The 16,308-nt window shown below is 36.8% G+C and overlaps 1 protein-coding gene across 1 annotated transcript in view; it reads left to right on the forward strand.

Annotated features, from left to right (window-relative positions):
- DNAH11 (dynein axonemal heavy chain 11) overlaps nucleotides 1-16,308 on the forward strand; it is a 335,620-nt gene that overhangs the window by 239,532 nt on the left and 79,780 nt on the right. The window contains 2 exon segments of the mRNA XM_079151923.1: nucleotides 9,879-10,017; nucleotides 15,775-15,941. Of these exon segments, the coding sequence (XP_079008049.1) occupies nucleotides 9,879-10,017; nucleotides 15,775-15,941 (306 nt within the window).

Here is a 16,308-nt window from a genome sequence, read left to right on the forward strand (position 1 = left end):
AAATTGCTAAACTTTGTGGAAGAAAGGCTATTATGTGTTTTAAATGGAGCCTAAGAAAATCTAAAACTGGCTCTTTAGGGTAGAGTTTCTCAAAGTGTTTTCCCTCGACCAGCAGTAGCATCAGTGTCTCCCAGAAACTGCTTAAAAGTAGATTCCAGACCAGCCTCAGATCTGCTGAGTCAGAAACTCTGGCAGTGCAACTTAGGAATCTGGATTTTAACATGCTTTCCAGGTAGTTCTGTTGCTTGTTCAAGTTTGAGAATCACTAATTTAGGGCATTTGAACATCTAGAGTTCTTGAATTGAGTTCTTCCATCTTTGGTCCCTTATTTATAGAAACTTTCAGCCTGAGTCTGTCAAAAACTGGGAAAGGACCAGAATTCTACCATCCTTGCAAGCTAATAAGGTTGACTACCACAGCATCACACATGCTAACAGAAGACATGAGACTTGTGAGTCAGACAGGAGAGGATTTCATTACTCCAGCATAGCCAGTAGAGTGAACTTCATCTTTGCACCTACCTGTTACTTTCCCTTGCCTTCTGACTCCTGTGGGAATAATATTCTCAACTTTTCACAAAAGTGTTTTTGGGGAAAGGCTAATAGTCTTTTTTATTTTTTACTTTTAAAATATTAAAGAATAAAGTCTACTCCTTGCTCATAGACCATTCAAAAACTGCCAACAGACTGGGACCATAATTTGCCAATCTTTGCTCTATACTAGTATAAATGACTGGGGTCTGGTATTCTCTTACCTGCCAATTTTCCTAGTTCTAACTTGGACTAACTTGGACTTTATTTCTGCATGAAATTCCCCTAAATGACCGCCAGTTTCTCTGTTGTGACATATAACTGGTGCATAAGAGTATGGCTCACCCTAACATACGAACTGACTGGCTTTCCACACTAACTCTGAGCTGCTTAGGGTCTTTTAGCTTTTATGCCCAGTACCTGACACATGGGGTTATTAGTTAAATGAACAAATAGCTACCACACCTTATTTTACTTTTCTTTTTTCTTTTATCTATTTTTTTGATACTGGGGATTGAACCAAGGGGTGCTTTAACACTGAACTACATTCCCAGACCTTTTTATTTTGAGACAGCGTCTCACTAAGTTGCTGAGGCTGTCTTTGGACTTGAAATTCTCTTCCTCAAGCTTCCAAGTCACTGAGATTACAGGTGTGCACCCCTGTGCCTGAGTCACACCTTATATTTTAACTAAAACATTCATTTATTCTACTTGAGGGACTCAACATTCAGTTCAGTAAACACATACTTTTAAACAATGTACTGGGCAGTCCAGAGAGCTAAATAAAACTTAGTCCTCACTCTAGAAAATCTTATAGTGAATTTAATAAGTGCTGTTTCATTTGTTAGGTGCAGTCAAGAGAGACTGTATTGTTTACCACTGAAACATGAAGAATAGAGTGTTCAATTCCACACATGAGGGTGAGAGTAGGGGATGCTTAGGAAGTTTTGGGGGAGCAGTGTTTTCCCAAACTGAATCATGAAAGATGGATAAATTTGGACTGGGAGTTGGGAAAGAGCATCCATGAAAGGTCTGTGGAAGAAGGCCATGTGATCTGTAGATAATGAGCAGCTTAGTGTGGCTAAAGAGTAGAGTATGGGCATTGGTATGTGGAAGTCATTTTGGTGAAACAGGAGGTAGGGGCATGATCACCCCAGAACTTGTAAGGGATTAGGTAAATATGCATTGTGTTGTCCAGGAGACACCTAGATTTCTAATATTGAGGACTCATTTTAATGCCCACACCCAAAAAAAAAAAAAAGTTACAGTCATGAATACTAGTGATATTTTCTTTTAACCATGTTATAAACAATGTTTAGGGCTCTAGAATAGATCAGTCCTCACCATGGATCTGGGAGTCACAATCAAGAACCACCACTGCCAATTGTGGAGAGTCAACAAGGGCCGTAGCTCAGAAGCAGGAGGGATAAATGGGCCAGTTTGCCTTTTAGAAAGATAATTCCAGGTCAGGGGGAAGAGATTGGAAGCAGGATAAAAGTGAATGAGGGGAGCAGAGTGAAAATGAAAGATGGAGAAGGAAAGGATTATATCCAGTTTATAAGTGAGCACAGGACAATACCTAAAGGGAGGTAATAGGGAGCCAAGAGAGAATGAGGTCATAGGGACGAGAGAGTGGAAATTCTAGGGGGAAGAGAGTCTCCTCCCAGAACAGGTGCCAGGGTACCTGCGGACAGGCTCTGAAGCTACACAGCTGCTAAGTTCCAACTCAGTATTTCAGTACCTCCCAGCTGTGGGATGTTAAGTGACTAACTTTACCTTGTTGGCTCTGGTTTCCTCATCTGTAAAATGGGGAAGTCCCTCATGGCCTTAGAGGACCAGTCAGGAAAGGAAACATAGGGAAAGTACTTAGAATAGTGTCTGGCACGTGCTGGGAAAGCAGTAATTGTTGCTTGTTGAAGATGTTGTCATTAAAGGATACAGGATAAGCATCTCTTATAAAATACCTGAGACCAAGAGTGGTTTGGATTTCCATTTTTTTTAATTTACAATATTCACATGTACTTAACAGTCTATCTTAGGGATGGCACCCTAAACACAAAATTCGTTTATATTTTCCATACACCTTATTCACATCGGCTAAAAGTGCTTTATGCTTCTTTTAACGTGCCTATGTTTTGACTGTGAGCTATCCCTTGAGGTCAGGTGTGCAATATTCCCCTTATGGCATCATGTTGGCACTCAGAAGGTTTTGGATTTTGGAGCATTTCAGATTTCAGATTTTCACATTAGGGATGCTCATGGTATGGTGGTGGTGGTGTTTTTACAATGATTAGTATATGGATAGAATAATAGATTCATTGGTGGTTCTTACCAGATTTGTTGCAGTAAAATGGTAGGAATAAAGGTCAGATTGAAATTGGTGAACGAGAAAATGGGTAGTAAGAAAAGACAAGTAGCAAGAATAGGGGATTATTTTTTCAGAGAAAAAATGGGGGGGGGGGGGGGAGAAGGATAAAAGTGAAATTAAGACCATCTCCAAAAAGATTCCGAAAGCCTAATCTCATATATTTAAGAGTAGCATCTGATAATTACCTGTTCACTTTGAGCTATTGTGTACAATGTATCTACATTTTGTACATATATTTACATATCTAGTTGATTCATCTGAATCACCAGGATTCCCTTCAAACCTCTGAATGTATAGAAAGCAGAGCTAGTAAGTATAAGCTCAAGCTAACAACTGAACTTTCCATGAAAGGAAGCCACAGACTTTCACCTTTCCACATGCTCAGGATGCTTTTTCTTTTTTAAAATAATTTTCTAGTTGTCAGTGGACCTTTATTTTATTTATTTATTTATATGTAGTGCTGAGAATCAAACCCAGTGCCTCACACATGCCCAACAAGGGCTTTACTACCGAACCACAACCCCAGCCCTCAGGATGCTTTTTATTATAGCAAATGATTCCTGGTAAACTTTCCTCAGAGTTACATGCTAAGGGCCAACTTTTACCTAGACATTTTACATTAGTCAATTAAGTTCCAGCTAACTGAAGAGATGGACCCAATGTGAATTTATGTTTCTTTTGAAGAAAATTTCAGTATTACTTCAATATACCAACCTAACTTTTACCACATGCTTCCTGAATGTCTGCCCTGTTTCATGTGCATTAATGTACTTAATTCCACAAAAGCTATATGAGGTGGGCATTAATAGGAGTAGTTCCATTTAACAAATAAGGATATGTGAGCTCACAGAAAGTGAATGATGGGCCCAGAGTTCCATGGCCCATAGAGGTGGAGAGGGACTAGAACCCAGCCATTTTAAACCCAATTCTGGATACTCTTAACCACACTCTATCCCAAGCTTAGTATTGTTCCTTTTCATAAAAAGTAATTTATTCTAATGCATGAGTTCATACTTTTAAAATAACTATTTTTAAACTTTTCAGTTTTAATTTCTAATTCTATTAATATGGATTGACATATTCTGCCTTAATTAATGCTCTTTGGGGGTTCTGAGTGGACCAGGGTCATGAGACCAAAAATTTTGAGAATTGCCAACTTATACCACCCTGGTTGTTGTTATTATGGGGAACTTTAAAATTAATCCTAATGAAAACTGAGTTAGGTAAATTTTTTGGTTTGTTTTATCTTGTTTTTCTTTAATTTCTCATTTTTTATGTATACGTTTTTGGGGGTACTTTATGGCAATTCAATATGTGTGTACAATGTAAATCAGGGTGATAAGCATTTCCATTTCTTCAAACATTAATCACTTTTATGTGTAGAGAATTTTGTATTATTCTTTTCCAGTCATTTTAATATGTCATAGGTTGTTTTAACCAGTAGTGACCCTACGTTGCTAAAGAGGACCCATAAGTGATTCCTCCACTCAACTGTGGTTTTGGTGCCCCTTATTGAGCTTCCTTCCATCCCCCTCCTCTGTCCCCTTCCCTTTTCCCCTCTGTAGTGACCACTGTTCCATTCTGTTCTTCTCCAAGGTTGATTTATTGGTTTCCATACATTAGCAAGAAATGTGGTACTTGTCATTCCGTGCCTGGCTTATTTCACTTAACATAATGACCTCTAGTTCCATCCATGTTACTGTGAATGACAAGATTTCATCCTGAATAGTATTCACTGGGTAAATATCACATTTTCTTTACCCATTCATCCACTAAAATGCATCTGAGTTGATTCCAAATTATGGCTCTTGTAAATAGCACTACAATAAACATGGGAGTGTAAGTATCTTTTGAAATAATGATTTCATCTCTTTTGAATATATACAAGTAGTAGAATTTCTGGCTCATATGGTAGTTCTATCTTTAAGTGTTGGGGAAATTTGCATACTATTTTCCACAATGGCTGTACATTCCCACCAACAGTGTATGGGAGTTTCCTTTTCTCTGCATCCTTGCCAGCATTTTCTTTTGCTTTTTGTTTTGTTTTTTGGTCTTTTCGATAATAGTTGTTGTATTCAGCTTTTTTACTGCTGTGACAAAAGGACCCAAGCAGCACAATTGTAGAGGAGAAAAGGTTGATTTGAGGGCTCACGATGTCAGAGGTCTCCATCAATAGACAGCTAGTTCCATTCCTCAGGACTCAAGGTGAGGCAGAACATCATGGTGGAAGAGTGTGGCAGAGGGAAGAGGCTTACCTGGTGATCAGGAAGCAGAGAGACACTCCACTCAGTCAATCCCCACTCAGGAATTAAATCACTGATTGGGTTAAACCTTATACAACCCATTCATTTATCCTCTGCACCTTCTTCCATTGTCTCACATATGAACTTTTGGGGTACACCTCACATCTAAACCGTAATAATAGTCATTCTAATGGGTGAGGTGACATCTCACTGTGGTTTTGATTTGCATTTCCCTAATGATTAGTAAGGTTGAGCAACTTTCATGTACTTTTTGGCCATTTGTATGTCTTCTTTTGAGAAATGTTTGGGTTTTTAAGCCTATGTGTGTATGTTAAGCTGTTTTAGTCCCTCATCTATCCTGGATATCCCTTGTCAGATGTACAGTTTAAAAATATTTTCTTCCATTCTGTCATTTCCTTCACTGTGCTGAAGTTTCTTAGTTTGCTAAAATCCCACTTGTCTCTTTTTATTTTTGTTTTCTGTGCTTTTGGGTTCCTATCTAAAAAGTCATTGCCTACACCAATGTTTTGAAGTGTTTCCACTGTGTTTTCTTGTAGTAATTTTATAGTTTCAGGTTTAAGATTTAGGCCTTTGATTCATTTTCGTGGGGTTTTTTGTATGGTGAGAAGGGATTTAGTTTTGTTCTGAAAATCCAGTTGTGTCAGCACTATTTATTGAAGAGACATTTTATATGTTCTTGACATCTTCATCAGAAATGAGTTGACTGGACAGGTGCAGTAGCACATGCCTGAAATCCCAGTGAATCAGAAGGCCAAAGCATGAGGATTACAAGTTCAAGAACAGCCTCAACAAATTAGTAGGACCCTGTCTCAAGATAAAAAAATAATATTTTTAAAATGAACTGGGACTATAGTTCTGTGGCAAAGTGCCCCTGGGTTCAATCCCAGTATGAAAAAAAAAATCAGTTGGCTCTATGAGTATGGATTAACTTCTGGATTTTCTGTTCTGTTACATGGGTATATGTGTCTGTTTTTAGTTACTATAGCTTTGCAGTATGTTTTGAAATCAGGTATTCTCATTACTCCCGCCTTGTTTTTGTTCAGCATATCTTTGACTTTTCTGAGTCTTTTAGGATTCCATATGAAATATAGAATTGTCTTTTCCATTTCTGTAAATACAATTGTTGGTATTTCAAGGAGAATTACATTGAATTTATAGATTGCTTTTATAGATTGAATTTATAGGTTGTACGTGTATTTTAACAACATTGATTCTTCTGACCCATAAATGTGAAACCATTTTATATTTTTTAATGTGTCCTCAATAATTGCTTTTATTAGTGTTGTAAGTTTTCATTGAAGAGACCTTTCACTTCCTTGGTTAAGTTTATTACTAAGATATTTTGCAGCTATTGGGAAGGGGATTTTTTTCACAATTTCTTTTTCAGCAAGTTCATTATTGGTGTATAAAATGCTGCAGTCATATATGTTGATTTTTTGTATCCTGCAACTTTATAAGTTTGTTTATAAGTTATAACAATTTTAGTGGATCATTTAGGTTTTTCTGTGCATAGGATCATGTCACCTGCAAATATTGATAATTTAACTTCATCCTTTCCAAGTTGGATATCCCCTATTTCTTTTGTCTTGTCTAATTGCACTTGCTAAGACCTCTAGTACTATGTGAAATAAAACTGGTGAAAGTGGACATCATTGTATTATTCCTGATCTTAGAGGAAACACATTTTTCCCATTCATTATGATGAATGGGTTTTTCACATATAGACTTTAGTATTTTGAGATATGTTCCTTCTAGACCTAATTGTTGAGAGTTTATATCATGAAGACATGTTGAATCTTATCAAATGCTTTCCCTGTGACTGAAATGGTCCTAAAGTTTTTGTCCTTCATTCGATTGATGTATTGATTTGCATCTGTTGAACCATCCTTGCATCCCTGGGATTAATAACACCTGATTAGCGATCTTTTTGACGTACTATCGAATTTGGTTTGCTTGTGTTTTATTGAAAAAATATTGCATTTGTATTCATTAGGGATAAGAATTTGTCGTTTTTCTTTCTTCTCTGTGTCTTTTTGGTTTTGATATCAGGGTAATGCTAGCTTTGTGAGAAGAGTTTGGCAGAGTTCCTTCCATTTCAATTTTTGGGAATATTATAAGAAGAATTGGAATTAGTTCTTTAAATGTTTTGTGAGTTCAGCAGTCAAGCCATCAGGTTCTAGACTTTTATTAGATGGGAGATTTTTAATTATTGCTTCAATTTCATTGTTGATTATTGGTCTATTTAGATTTTCTCTTCTCAATTCAGTTTCAGTAAGTTGTATGTGTTCAGGAATTTATCCATTTCTTCTCAGTTTTCATTTTTTGGCATAAAGTTCATAGCAGTTTCTTAAGGTCTTTTGTATGTCTATGGTATCAATTGTAATATCTGATTTTTCATCTCTGATTTTACTCATCTTTGTCTTTTTTTCTTGCTTAGTCTAGCTAAAGGTTTGTTAATTTTGTTTATCCTTTTTAAAGAAAACAACTCTTTGTTTCATTGTTTTAATTTTATTTCTGCCCTGAGCTGTATTATCTCTTTCCTTGTACTAACTTTGCATTTGATTTTTTTTCTTTTCCATCTTTGTGGTGCATTTTTAGGTTGAGATCTTTCTAGCTTTTTGACATATACATTTATTGCTATAAATTTTATAAATTTTCCATTTCAGTACTGCTTTGGTTGTATCCCATAGATTTTAGTCTGTTATGTTGTCATTTCCATTTATTTCTAGAGAATTATTTTATTTCCTTTATAATTTCTTCCACTACCCATTGATCATGTAGGAGCATGTTATTCAATATCTTGTATTAATATATTTTTTACTGATTTGTAGTTTAAATCCATTGTGGTCAAGAAGATTCATGATATGATTTCAATTTTTTTGGTTTATTAAAATGATTTGTGGCTTATGATCTATTCTGGAGAGTGTTCTATATGCTGATGGGAAGAATGTATATTCTGCTACTGTTGGATGAAATGTTCTGTAAACATCTGTTAGGTCCATTTTCTCTGTTGCATGGTTCAATTGAGATGTTTCTTTGGTGATTTTCTGTCTAGATATTCTGTCCTTTGGGAAAAGTGGGATGAGAAGTTTTCTACTATTATTTTATGAGAATCTATCTCTCCCTTCTGATCTAATGTTTACTTTATGTATTTGGGTGATCTAATAATGTTTTGTTTTATATATTAGTTTCATTGGTTTTTGTAATTGTTATATCTTGTTGAATTGATCCTTTTGTCAATATACAATGGCTTTTTTTTACACTTTTTGCAGTTTTTGATTTAATGTCAGCTTTATCTGAGCATAGCTACTCCTGCTCATTCTTGGTTTCCATTTGTATGAAATATTTTTCCCCCACTGGATAATATTATTAATTCTGTTTTTCTGATAATGAAACTGAGGCATAGAGAGCTCCAATGGATGACCCAACTTGATTCTGCTTAGCTGTATTAAAGCCTAAATATGATCCTAGATATCTGATATCAGAGCTTGCATGTGTTTCAATGTTTTATAAAGCCACAAGTACTTTTAATAACCCAAAATAGACCTGTAATATTTTAATTTCAATCTTATGCATCTTATTAAATGCATAATATCTCCTCCAGTTTGCATAAATTTTCTTATTTTGCATATTAATCTTAAATCTGACATGCATACATGCATGTGTATATATTTATATATTGCTATGGCAGTATAAGTAATGAAATAACTTCATCATTGACAAAGACAGTCTATAAAATTATGAATAGGTTTTATTTTATCAGTTTATTTATGTTTCTTGGGACTTTATGTGCATTCACAAAATCAGTTACAGATTTTACTTAGGGTCCTTAGAACTTGCAGGTAGTAAGATACTATACTGAACTCTTCCAAGTATTTGATATCTTGGTCAAGACTTTTTTGGCTATTAGTAATACAAACCCACTCAAAATACCTTTTACCAAAAAGGAGATCACATGACTGATGGGAAAAAAAAAATATGATTAGGCCTGAAGAGATTGGCGAAATGGGAGGCTGCCTGAATTTCCCCGGGAAGATGCTCCAGGGCTGGTAACTGCTCACCTGGGTTTTCTACATACAAGACTTTCATCTTTCCTCTTTCTTCAAAATGGTTTCATTTGCTCTCCTGTGCCCCTGGTGGAAGGTGGTCTTCCCCTAAATGCTGTTTCTCAAAATATCCATATCTTCCCAGGTCTTTTGATAAGACAATGGATTACCTCTGAGTTGCAATCCCATGTTTCCAGAGGTGAAAACCTGGTAGGATGAGTTAGGGCAGGTCTGAAGGAGCTCAGTAAGTCACGTTGCTCTTCACTGCCTGTATTATGAATCAAATGAGAGAAGAGTCAATAGGTAAAGAAACACAGATCACCCTGATCATTAATAAAGCTGGTTTTAGAAAACGAGTCTTATATAGGACTGGTAAGGATGATAGTGTACCCATAGTGTATGAGTCTGAAGGGCACATCACTCACTTCAGTCTTTCTCTGCACTCTTCCCAATAGAGAAGGAAAGTAAGATGATCACATGGTGATCTGATAGTCTGCGAGGCTCTGATACACCTATCATTGCTGTATCCTCCTTCTCCCCTAAAATATGTATGATCAAAGGGCAAAGGAGAGAAAGTAGTTCTTTCTTCAAGGTAACAGATAATCTATAATGACTGTACTATTTCTCTTTTAACTAAAAACAACTCAAGTTAATTTTGTTTCTTATTCAGGATCTGGATCAAAATCTGAGCAGACTCACTGCTTCATTTGAAAAAGCAATAGCAGAGAAAGTCCGATGTCAAGAAGAGGTAAACCAAACCAACAAAACCATTGAATTAGCCAACAGACTTGTCAAGGAACTTGAGGCAAGTTAACTTGTTCTTCTAAACCTTTCACTGAAGTGTTCAGTTCAGCTTCTTTGGGTCGTATTATTATTCACTGTCAGTAATGACTAAGAAGAGATTGAATCAACAGTAAAGGGAAATAGGTAATCATCGCTTATACAGTGGGTCAAAGTGGCCAGAAGGAAGTGACCAATCTTGTGTTTATTTAACATATAGCAGTAATTGCAGTGTGACCTCAGCACAGTTTTCAACAAAAGCAGGATGAAGATATGCTTTTGTCAGAATTTAGCTGTTTTGTATGCATTTTAAGACAGTGAAGTACCCCGGCTCTAAGTAGTTTATCTACTTACTTTTTTTCTCTCCTTTCTTTTTAAGGACATTGTAAAGTCCTTTAAAAACAAAAATAAAGCCTGTTCTCAAATGTTATAAAACTCAGGACAACTGCTAGGTAATTGTGATGTTGAAACGATGATCCTTTTAACATATATTTGCATTGAATTCTACCAGCAGACCACAACTTTCAGACCAAACCTGATTGATTTGTTTTTGTTGTTACATCTTTTTAAGTGACTGATGTGCTAATATTAATAGTAATTCTGCAAGATAAAGATGTTTAAATAATTCTTTATATTTTCCTGTATGAACGTAAGTAGTAGAACATATGGCCTTTGACATAAATAAGTCACAAAAATAAGATTTTACTTTCTCTACCATGTGGCATTAAACAATTTGGGGTAAGTCTCTGAAGCTCTTCAACTTTATTTTCTTGTCTCTAAAATGAGAATATGGATAATACCTATCTCACAAGGTTGTGCTGAATCTTGAAATGCCTGTTCAAGAGTTTTCTGTCAGAAGGATAAATAACCCAAAAAAGAGATGGTCAAAGGATGGGGTAGACGTTTCTCTACAGAAGACATACAGGTGGCCTATAAGCACCTGAAAAGATGCTCAGCTTCATTTGCATTTCCTAATGCAGAACTACAAGGTGATCACTTCATATCTTCTATGATGATGATAAAAAAATCTTGGGCAATATCAAGTGTTGTTGAAGAGATAGAGAAATTGAAATTCTTCATACATGGTTGGAATGTAAGATGACTCAATCTCTTTGGAAACCTTGGTAGTTCCTCAAAATATTAAACATGAGGTAACTACATGATTCAGTAATGCTATTTACAGATATATATCCAAAAGAAATTGAAGCAATTACCCACATCAAAGCTCTCCTGCCATTGTTCATTGGAGCTTTATTTACAGCACCCAAAATAAAAATGATCCAATTGTCTATCAACTGATGAGTGGATAAATAAACTGTAGTTTATTCATACAGTAGATATTATACAGGTACAAAAAGGAATGAGTATTGATACATGTGACAAGATTGATGGACCTTGAAAACAGCATACTAAGCGGAAAAAAAAAAATGAGACTCAATGGCTATATATTACATGATTCCATATGTACAAAATGCCCCAAATAGGCAAATCTATAGATCTAGAAAGTACATTAGTGGTTAGCGGGGCTTGAGAAAGGAGTGGAGTTTAGGGAGTGATTGCTCATAGACCAAAAATATTTCTTTGGGATAAGGAAAATGCTCTAAAATTAGATCATGGAAATGATTGTCCAAGTCTCTAAATATACTGAAAACTACTTAGTCGCATATTTTAAAGGATGATTTGCCTGGTGTAAAAATCATATCTCAATAAAGGTATTATTTTAAAGCATAAAGAATATAACTGCACTATTTTAATATACTATTAAAAGTATATCATAAAGTATCTAAAAATAAGTTTATAACTGTTACTAGAACTACATTTAGCTGATAAGTGTATAACTGCACTCTTCAAAATGTGTTTTGGTAGTGATGATAGAAAACTTGATTTACAGTGGCTTATGCAAATATTTTTATTTTTTCACATGTTGCCAAAAATACTAGGGGTAGACCATTGTATCATTGTTGATTCAGGTGATTAATGGTCAGACACCAATCTGTTTTATCCCTCTGCTGTACCCTGCCTAGCATGTGGACATTCACCCTCATGCATTTTGCCTCATGGCCCCAAGATGCGTGCTATACCTTCAGATTTCTCAAGAGGAGCAGGGCAATCTGCATTGCTGAATTTCCCTCCTGTGATTAAAATAAAATAGGAAAAACAAAACAAACAAACAAAAACCCCTGAAGTTTTCATAGAGACCTCTCTTGCAGACTCCCATTTACTTTTCCTTAGCCAGAACCAGATGCATGGTTCCTAACTGCAAAAGAGCCTGGGAAGGTGGGAAATGGAGTAGTGATTGCTTCACCCAATCACAGTCCATCTCTTGGGACTGGACTCATTACCACCCAATTCAAAATTATGGTTCCCTCTGGGGGCGGTGGCACATGCCTGTAATCCCAGAGGCTCAGGAAGCTGAGGAAAGAGTATCTCAAGTACAAAACCAGCCTCAGCAAAAGCAAGGTTCTAAGCAACTCAGTGAGACCCTGTTTCTAAATAAAATATAAAATGAGGCTGGGGATGTGGCTCAGTGGTACAGTGCCCCTGAGTTCAATTCCCCAGTACCTGTCCCACCAAAAAAAACTGTGATTCTCTTAGCAAGAATGGAGGGAAAAATATGTGTTGGGATGGTTGAGCTGGTGATAACCTCCTTCTTCATATATTTAGGACTGTAAAAATCTAAATTTGCCACAAATTTAACCACCTCTCCCCAACATTCTAAAGCTGGTAGTTCATGGTGTATAAAATCTAGTTAATTCTATAAAATTTATTATTTATTCCATCTCAATAACTACAGGTCTTTTATTCCAAGTTTTCTAGCCAAAAGCTTTTGAATTACCCTTGACTTTTTGCTCTTGCTGACAAGCCACAGGGACTTCATTGTCATATCCTACTGGCTCTGCCTTGAAAGTTCATTCAGAATCTCACCACTTCTCACTCCCTCCACTCCCAGCGCTGATCCACACCCCCAGCATCCCACCCTCAGTACCTCCCTGGCCTCCACCATTACTCCCCAATGTGCATTCCTCTCATCGCAGCTGAGCGATACCTTGAAACGTCCATTGATGTCACCAAGATGCTCAGCACGCATCAATAACTAACCATTTCACTCAGAACAGTCCACAGGCTCTACAAGACAAGTGAGGCCATATGTGCCCTGGCTCCTGGGTGCCTCTGTCCTCACTTCTTCTCCTTTCCCTCTCGCTGCTGCTCCACTGGCCTTGCTGCTCCTCCTCAGACAGTCACTCTCCTACCTGGGGCCTTTGGCTTTTTCCTTCCCCTTTCCCAGAGTTCACATTGTGGACTCCCCACTTCTTCAGTCTCTGCCTAAAGTTCCACTTCTCACAAGGTTTCCTCAGACCTCCCTACACAGAACACCCACCCTGCCCCCTCTACACTCACACTCACACTCACACACTCTCTCTCTCTCTCTCTCTCACACACACACACACACAGCTCTACTGCCTCTTACACCTGCTCTGCATCACACTTCAATCCGATTGAGCATTACATGACAGGTACAGATGTACATATATATAGATGTACTCACACTCTTATTAACCCTTTTCCCCAATTAAAATACAAGCTCTCAAGAACAAGAGTATCATCTGTTTTGTGAACTACTGGATCCCAGGCATGCAGATTAGTCCTCAGTATGCCACAGGCATCAAGAGTTATTATCTGAAAGAATGAATGAATGGATGTATTTTGAAAACCTCTTGTGTTTAAAAAAAAATGGAGCCCTTTGAAGACTTATTCTTTAAGTCAGTTGAGACATTTTACTCCTGCTAGTAGGTACTATTACTCCCACTTAATGTGGTAAGATTTAAGCCCTTTGAAGTATTTACCATCTCTGAGGTACCTGAGAAAGAGAAGCATCTAGACTGTTTCTGAAGTGGTTATGAAGTACCTGCATTTTATTAAGGCTTCCTCCTATGTCTCTCACACATGACCATATTCCCAAAGACTTTACTTTCCTGTGATGATTTAGACAATGAAAGAGGGAAAAGCTTGTGTATTGTTAACTAGGAAAAAATATATTTTTGAAGGATTAATTGAAGATGTCAGATCTTTTCCTTTGAGGATAAATTCTTTCTGACTAGAACAGGAGACAGTTAACTTCTGAAAAACATCAAGACTGATGATTTTGTCTATATAGCATTGACCTGGAAGCTCAACCATTCAGACTAATAAATCAGGCAATTTATATTTAATCATTAACTAACTCCTGAGCTGAACAGCTGTTCAAAATTAGAAATGGGTCACCCCGGCCAGGACGACATTACGGGCAATCTATAATGCATTAGAATAAAATTACAGTGATTCTTAACTGTCTAGAAATTTATTACAGGACATGTTCCAACTCTTAAACCCTTGTTAGCCAGTGTCAGTAATGATTTATGTTGTGTGGGTGGTATAGTGAAATTATTGACGATTTCAATAGCCAATAAGTCTATGTTTAGTAAATCTTCAAATTTCAAAGCTGTTGTGGAGAATGAGGTGGGTGCACTTTATTGTTTATCATTTACAAACCAAAGACAACAAAGATGGAGGGTGGGCAAAGGAGAGATTCCTCTTGAAAATTAATGGGCATATTTTCTGTGGTCGAGAAAAAGTGATAAATTCTAAAAAGAGGACCAGAGAGCTGGAGTTCCTCAGCGTTTAATTATATAGCGAACTTGGGGTGATCTTTATCAAGGAAAGCAAGGAGACGCCTTAAAACAGCTTTGATAACCATTTTACATGCTAATCTCACTACCCCAGCTTCCGAGATATCAGGATGGCTTACAGGAAAGTGACATGCCAATCTGACGTTCTGACAGATCATTCTGGGGTTTTGTGGACTTTCTTCTTTCATGAGGAAAGTAAAATTCTGCTAGGTCCTTTTTTAATACCGTCAAATTGCTGATTTTTTTTTCAGGTTCTATTTCCATGTTGCTAGAATATTGTACTAATTTTTAGCATGCCTTAATTTAAAGTGAATTAGTGAACTATCCTGCAGTTCAGGCAATCCATACACATTTATTTCAGTTTTATTCAAATCCAATATTAGGGGCTCCACCTACTTAACCTGTAAATCAGATTTTAAGTGACCAACCCTCTAGATATAAGGACTTCAGCAGCATTCTTTGAGTGTATTGTCATCAAGGTTAGTGAAATCCAGTTTTCCATCTTTTTACATAGGTCATAGCTTCCTCCACTGATTTAATGATTCTATTAGAACAATAGCCTTTAGTAACTACTGGCATGATCCTTTAATTAATAGAATTTGGGATAGATGGCTATTCAAGCTTCATGTTTTAATTAGCGTGAATGATATTTGTCATTCTCTTTGTCTATAATCAGTCCACAGAGCTGGTACGGTAAGGGGGAAAGGATGCATCTAGGTCAGTGTCAAGTCATTGACGAAAATTGGGAAGAATGCAGAACAGCCACACTGACATCCAGAATCCTAACGTCACTCATTCTTCACCAAAGCCCACCCTCCATTCCCAGGAGAGAAGTAACTCTCTGCCTTTCAAGAAGAACCCCAATCATGATTAAAGAGTAGGGGCATCCAACTCTTGCTAAAGGAGATACAAAAAAAAAAAGAATGTCACATGATACTAGACTCAACTAAAAGAGTAGAACTGTTTGGCCATGATGAGATTGACCATTTACATTCTGTTCCTTCCAGAGATGGTAGAGTGGCGTAGCCTTAAACTGGGCTGTTAAGTAAGTGTAGTAAGCGTGCGTTGAGCTGATGCTCGCACTGCAATTACATGCAAGTAATTTTATTGTTCAGTCAGAGAAGATTCGCTGGGGTCAGAATATTAAGTCCTTTGAAGCTCAAGAGAAGACGCTCTGTGGAGACGTCCTCCTTACGGCAGCGTTTGTGTCTTACGTTGGTTCCTTCACCAAACAGTATCGCCAGGAACTTGTGCACTGCAAATGGGTCCCGTTTCTTCAACAGAAGGTGAGTTCAGCTCTTTATCTTGTCACTTTGTGGAAGCATCATGTTGAAATTCTAGTAGTTAAAAAATAAATAAATAAATAAAACGTATATATGCCCAGAAACTTTGTACCCCTATTCTGGTAACTAAGAGAAAATTGTCCTGTGAAGATGTTTTTGCACAGCTTCTGTTATTTTAACAATGATTTCCATAGGTAGGTGATAAGTAATTATATAGAGTTATAGTCAGAAAAGTATAATGAAAATGATAGCAGAAATCAAATTTGGATCATGTTATTGAATAGCACGAAATTTTTTGTTTTCTTACTGCAATGGGTTTTTCATTCAGAATTTGCTTTTATTAAACTATTATCATATATTATACAAATTA

The sequence above is a fragment of the Sciurus vulgaris genome (assembly GCF_902686455.1).
Source record: "Sciurus vulgaris genome assembly, chromosome: 8".
Lineage (NCBI taxonomy): Eukaryota > Metazoa > Chordata > Mammalia > Rodentia > Sciuridae > Sciurus > Sciurus vulgaris.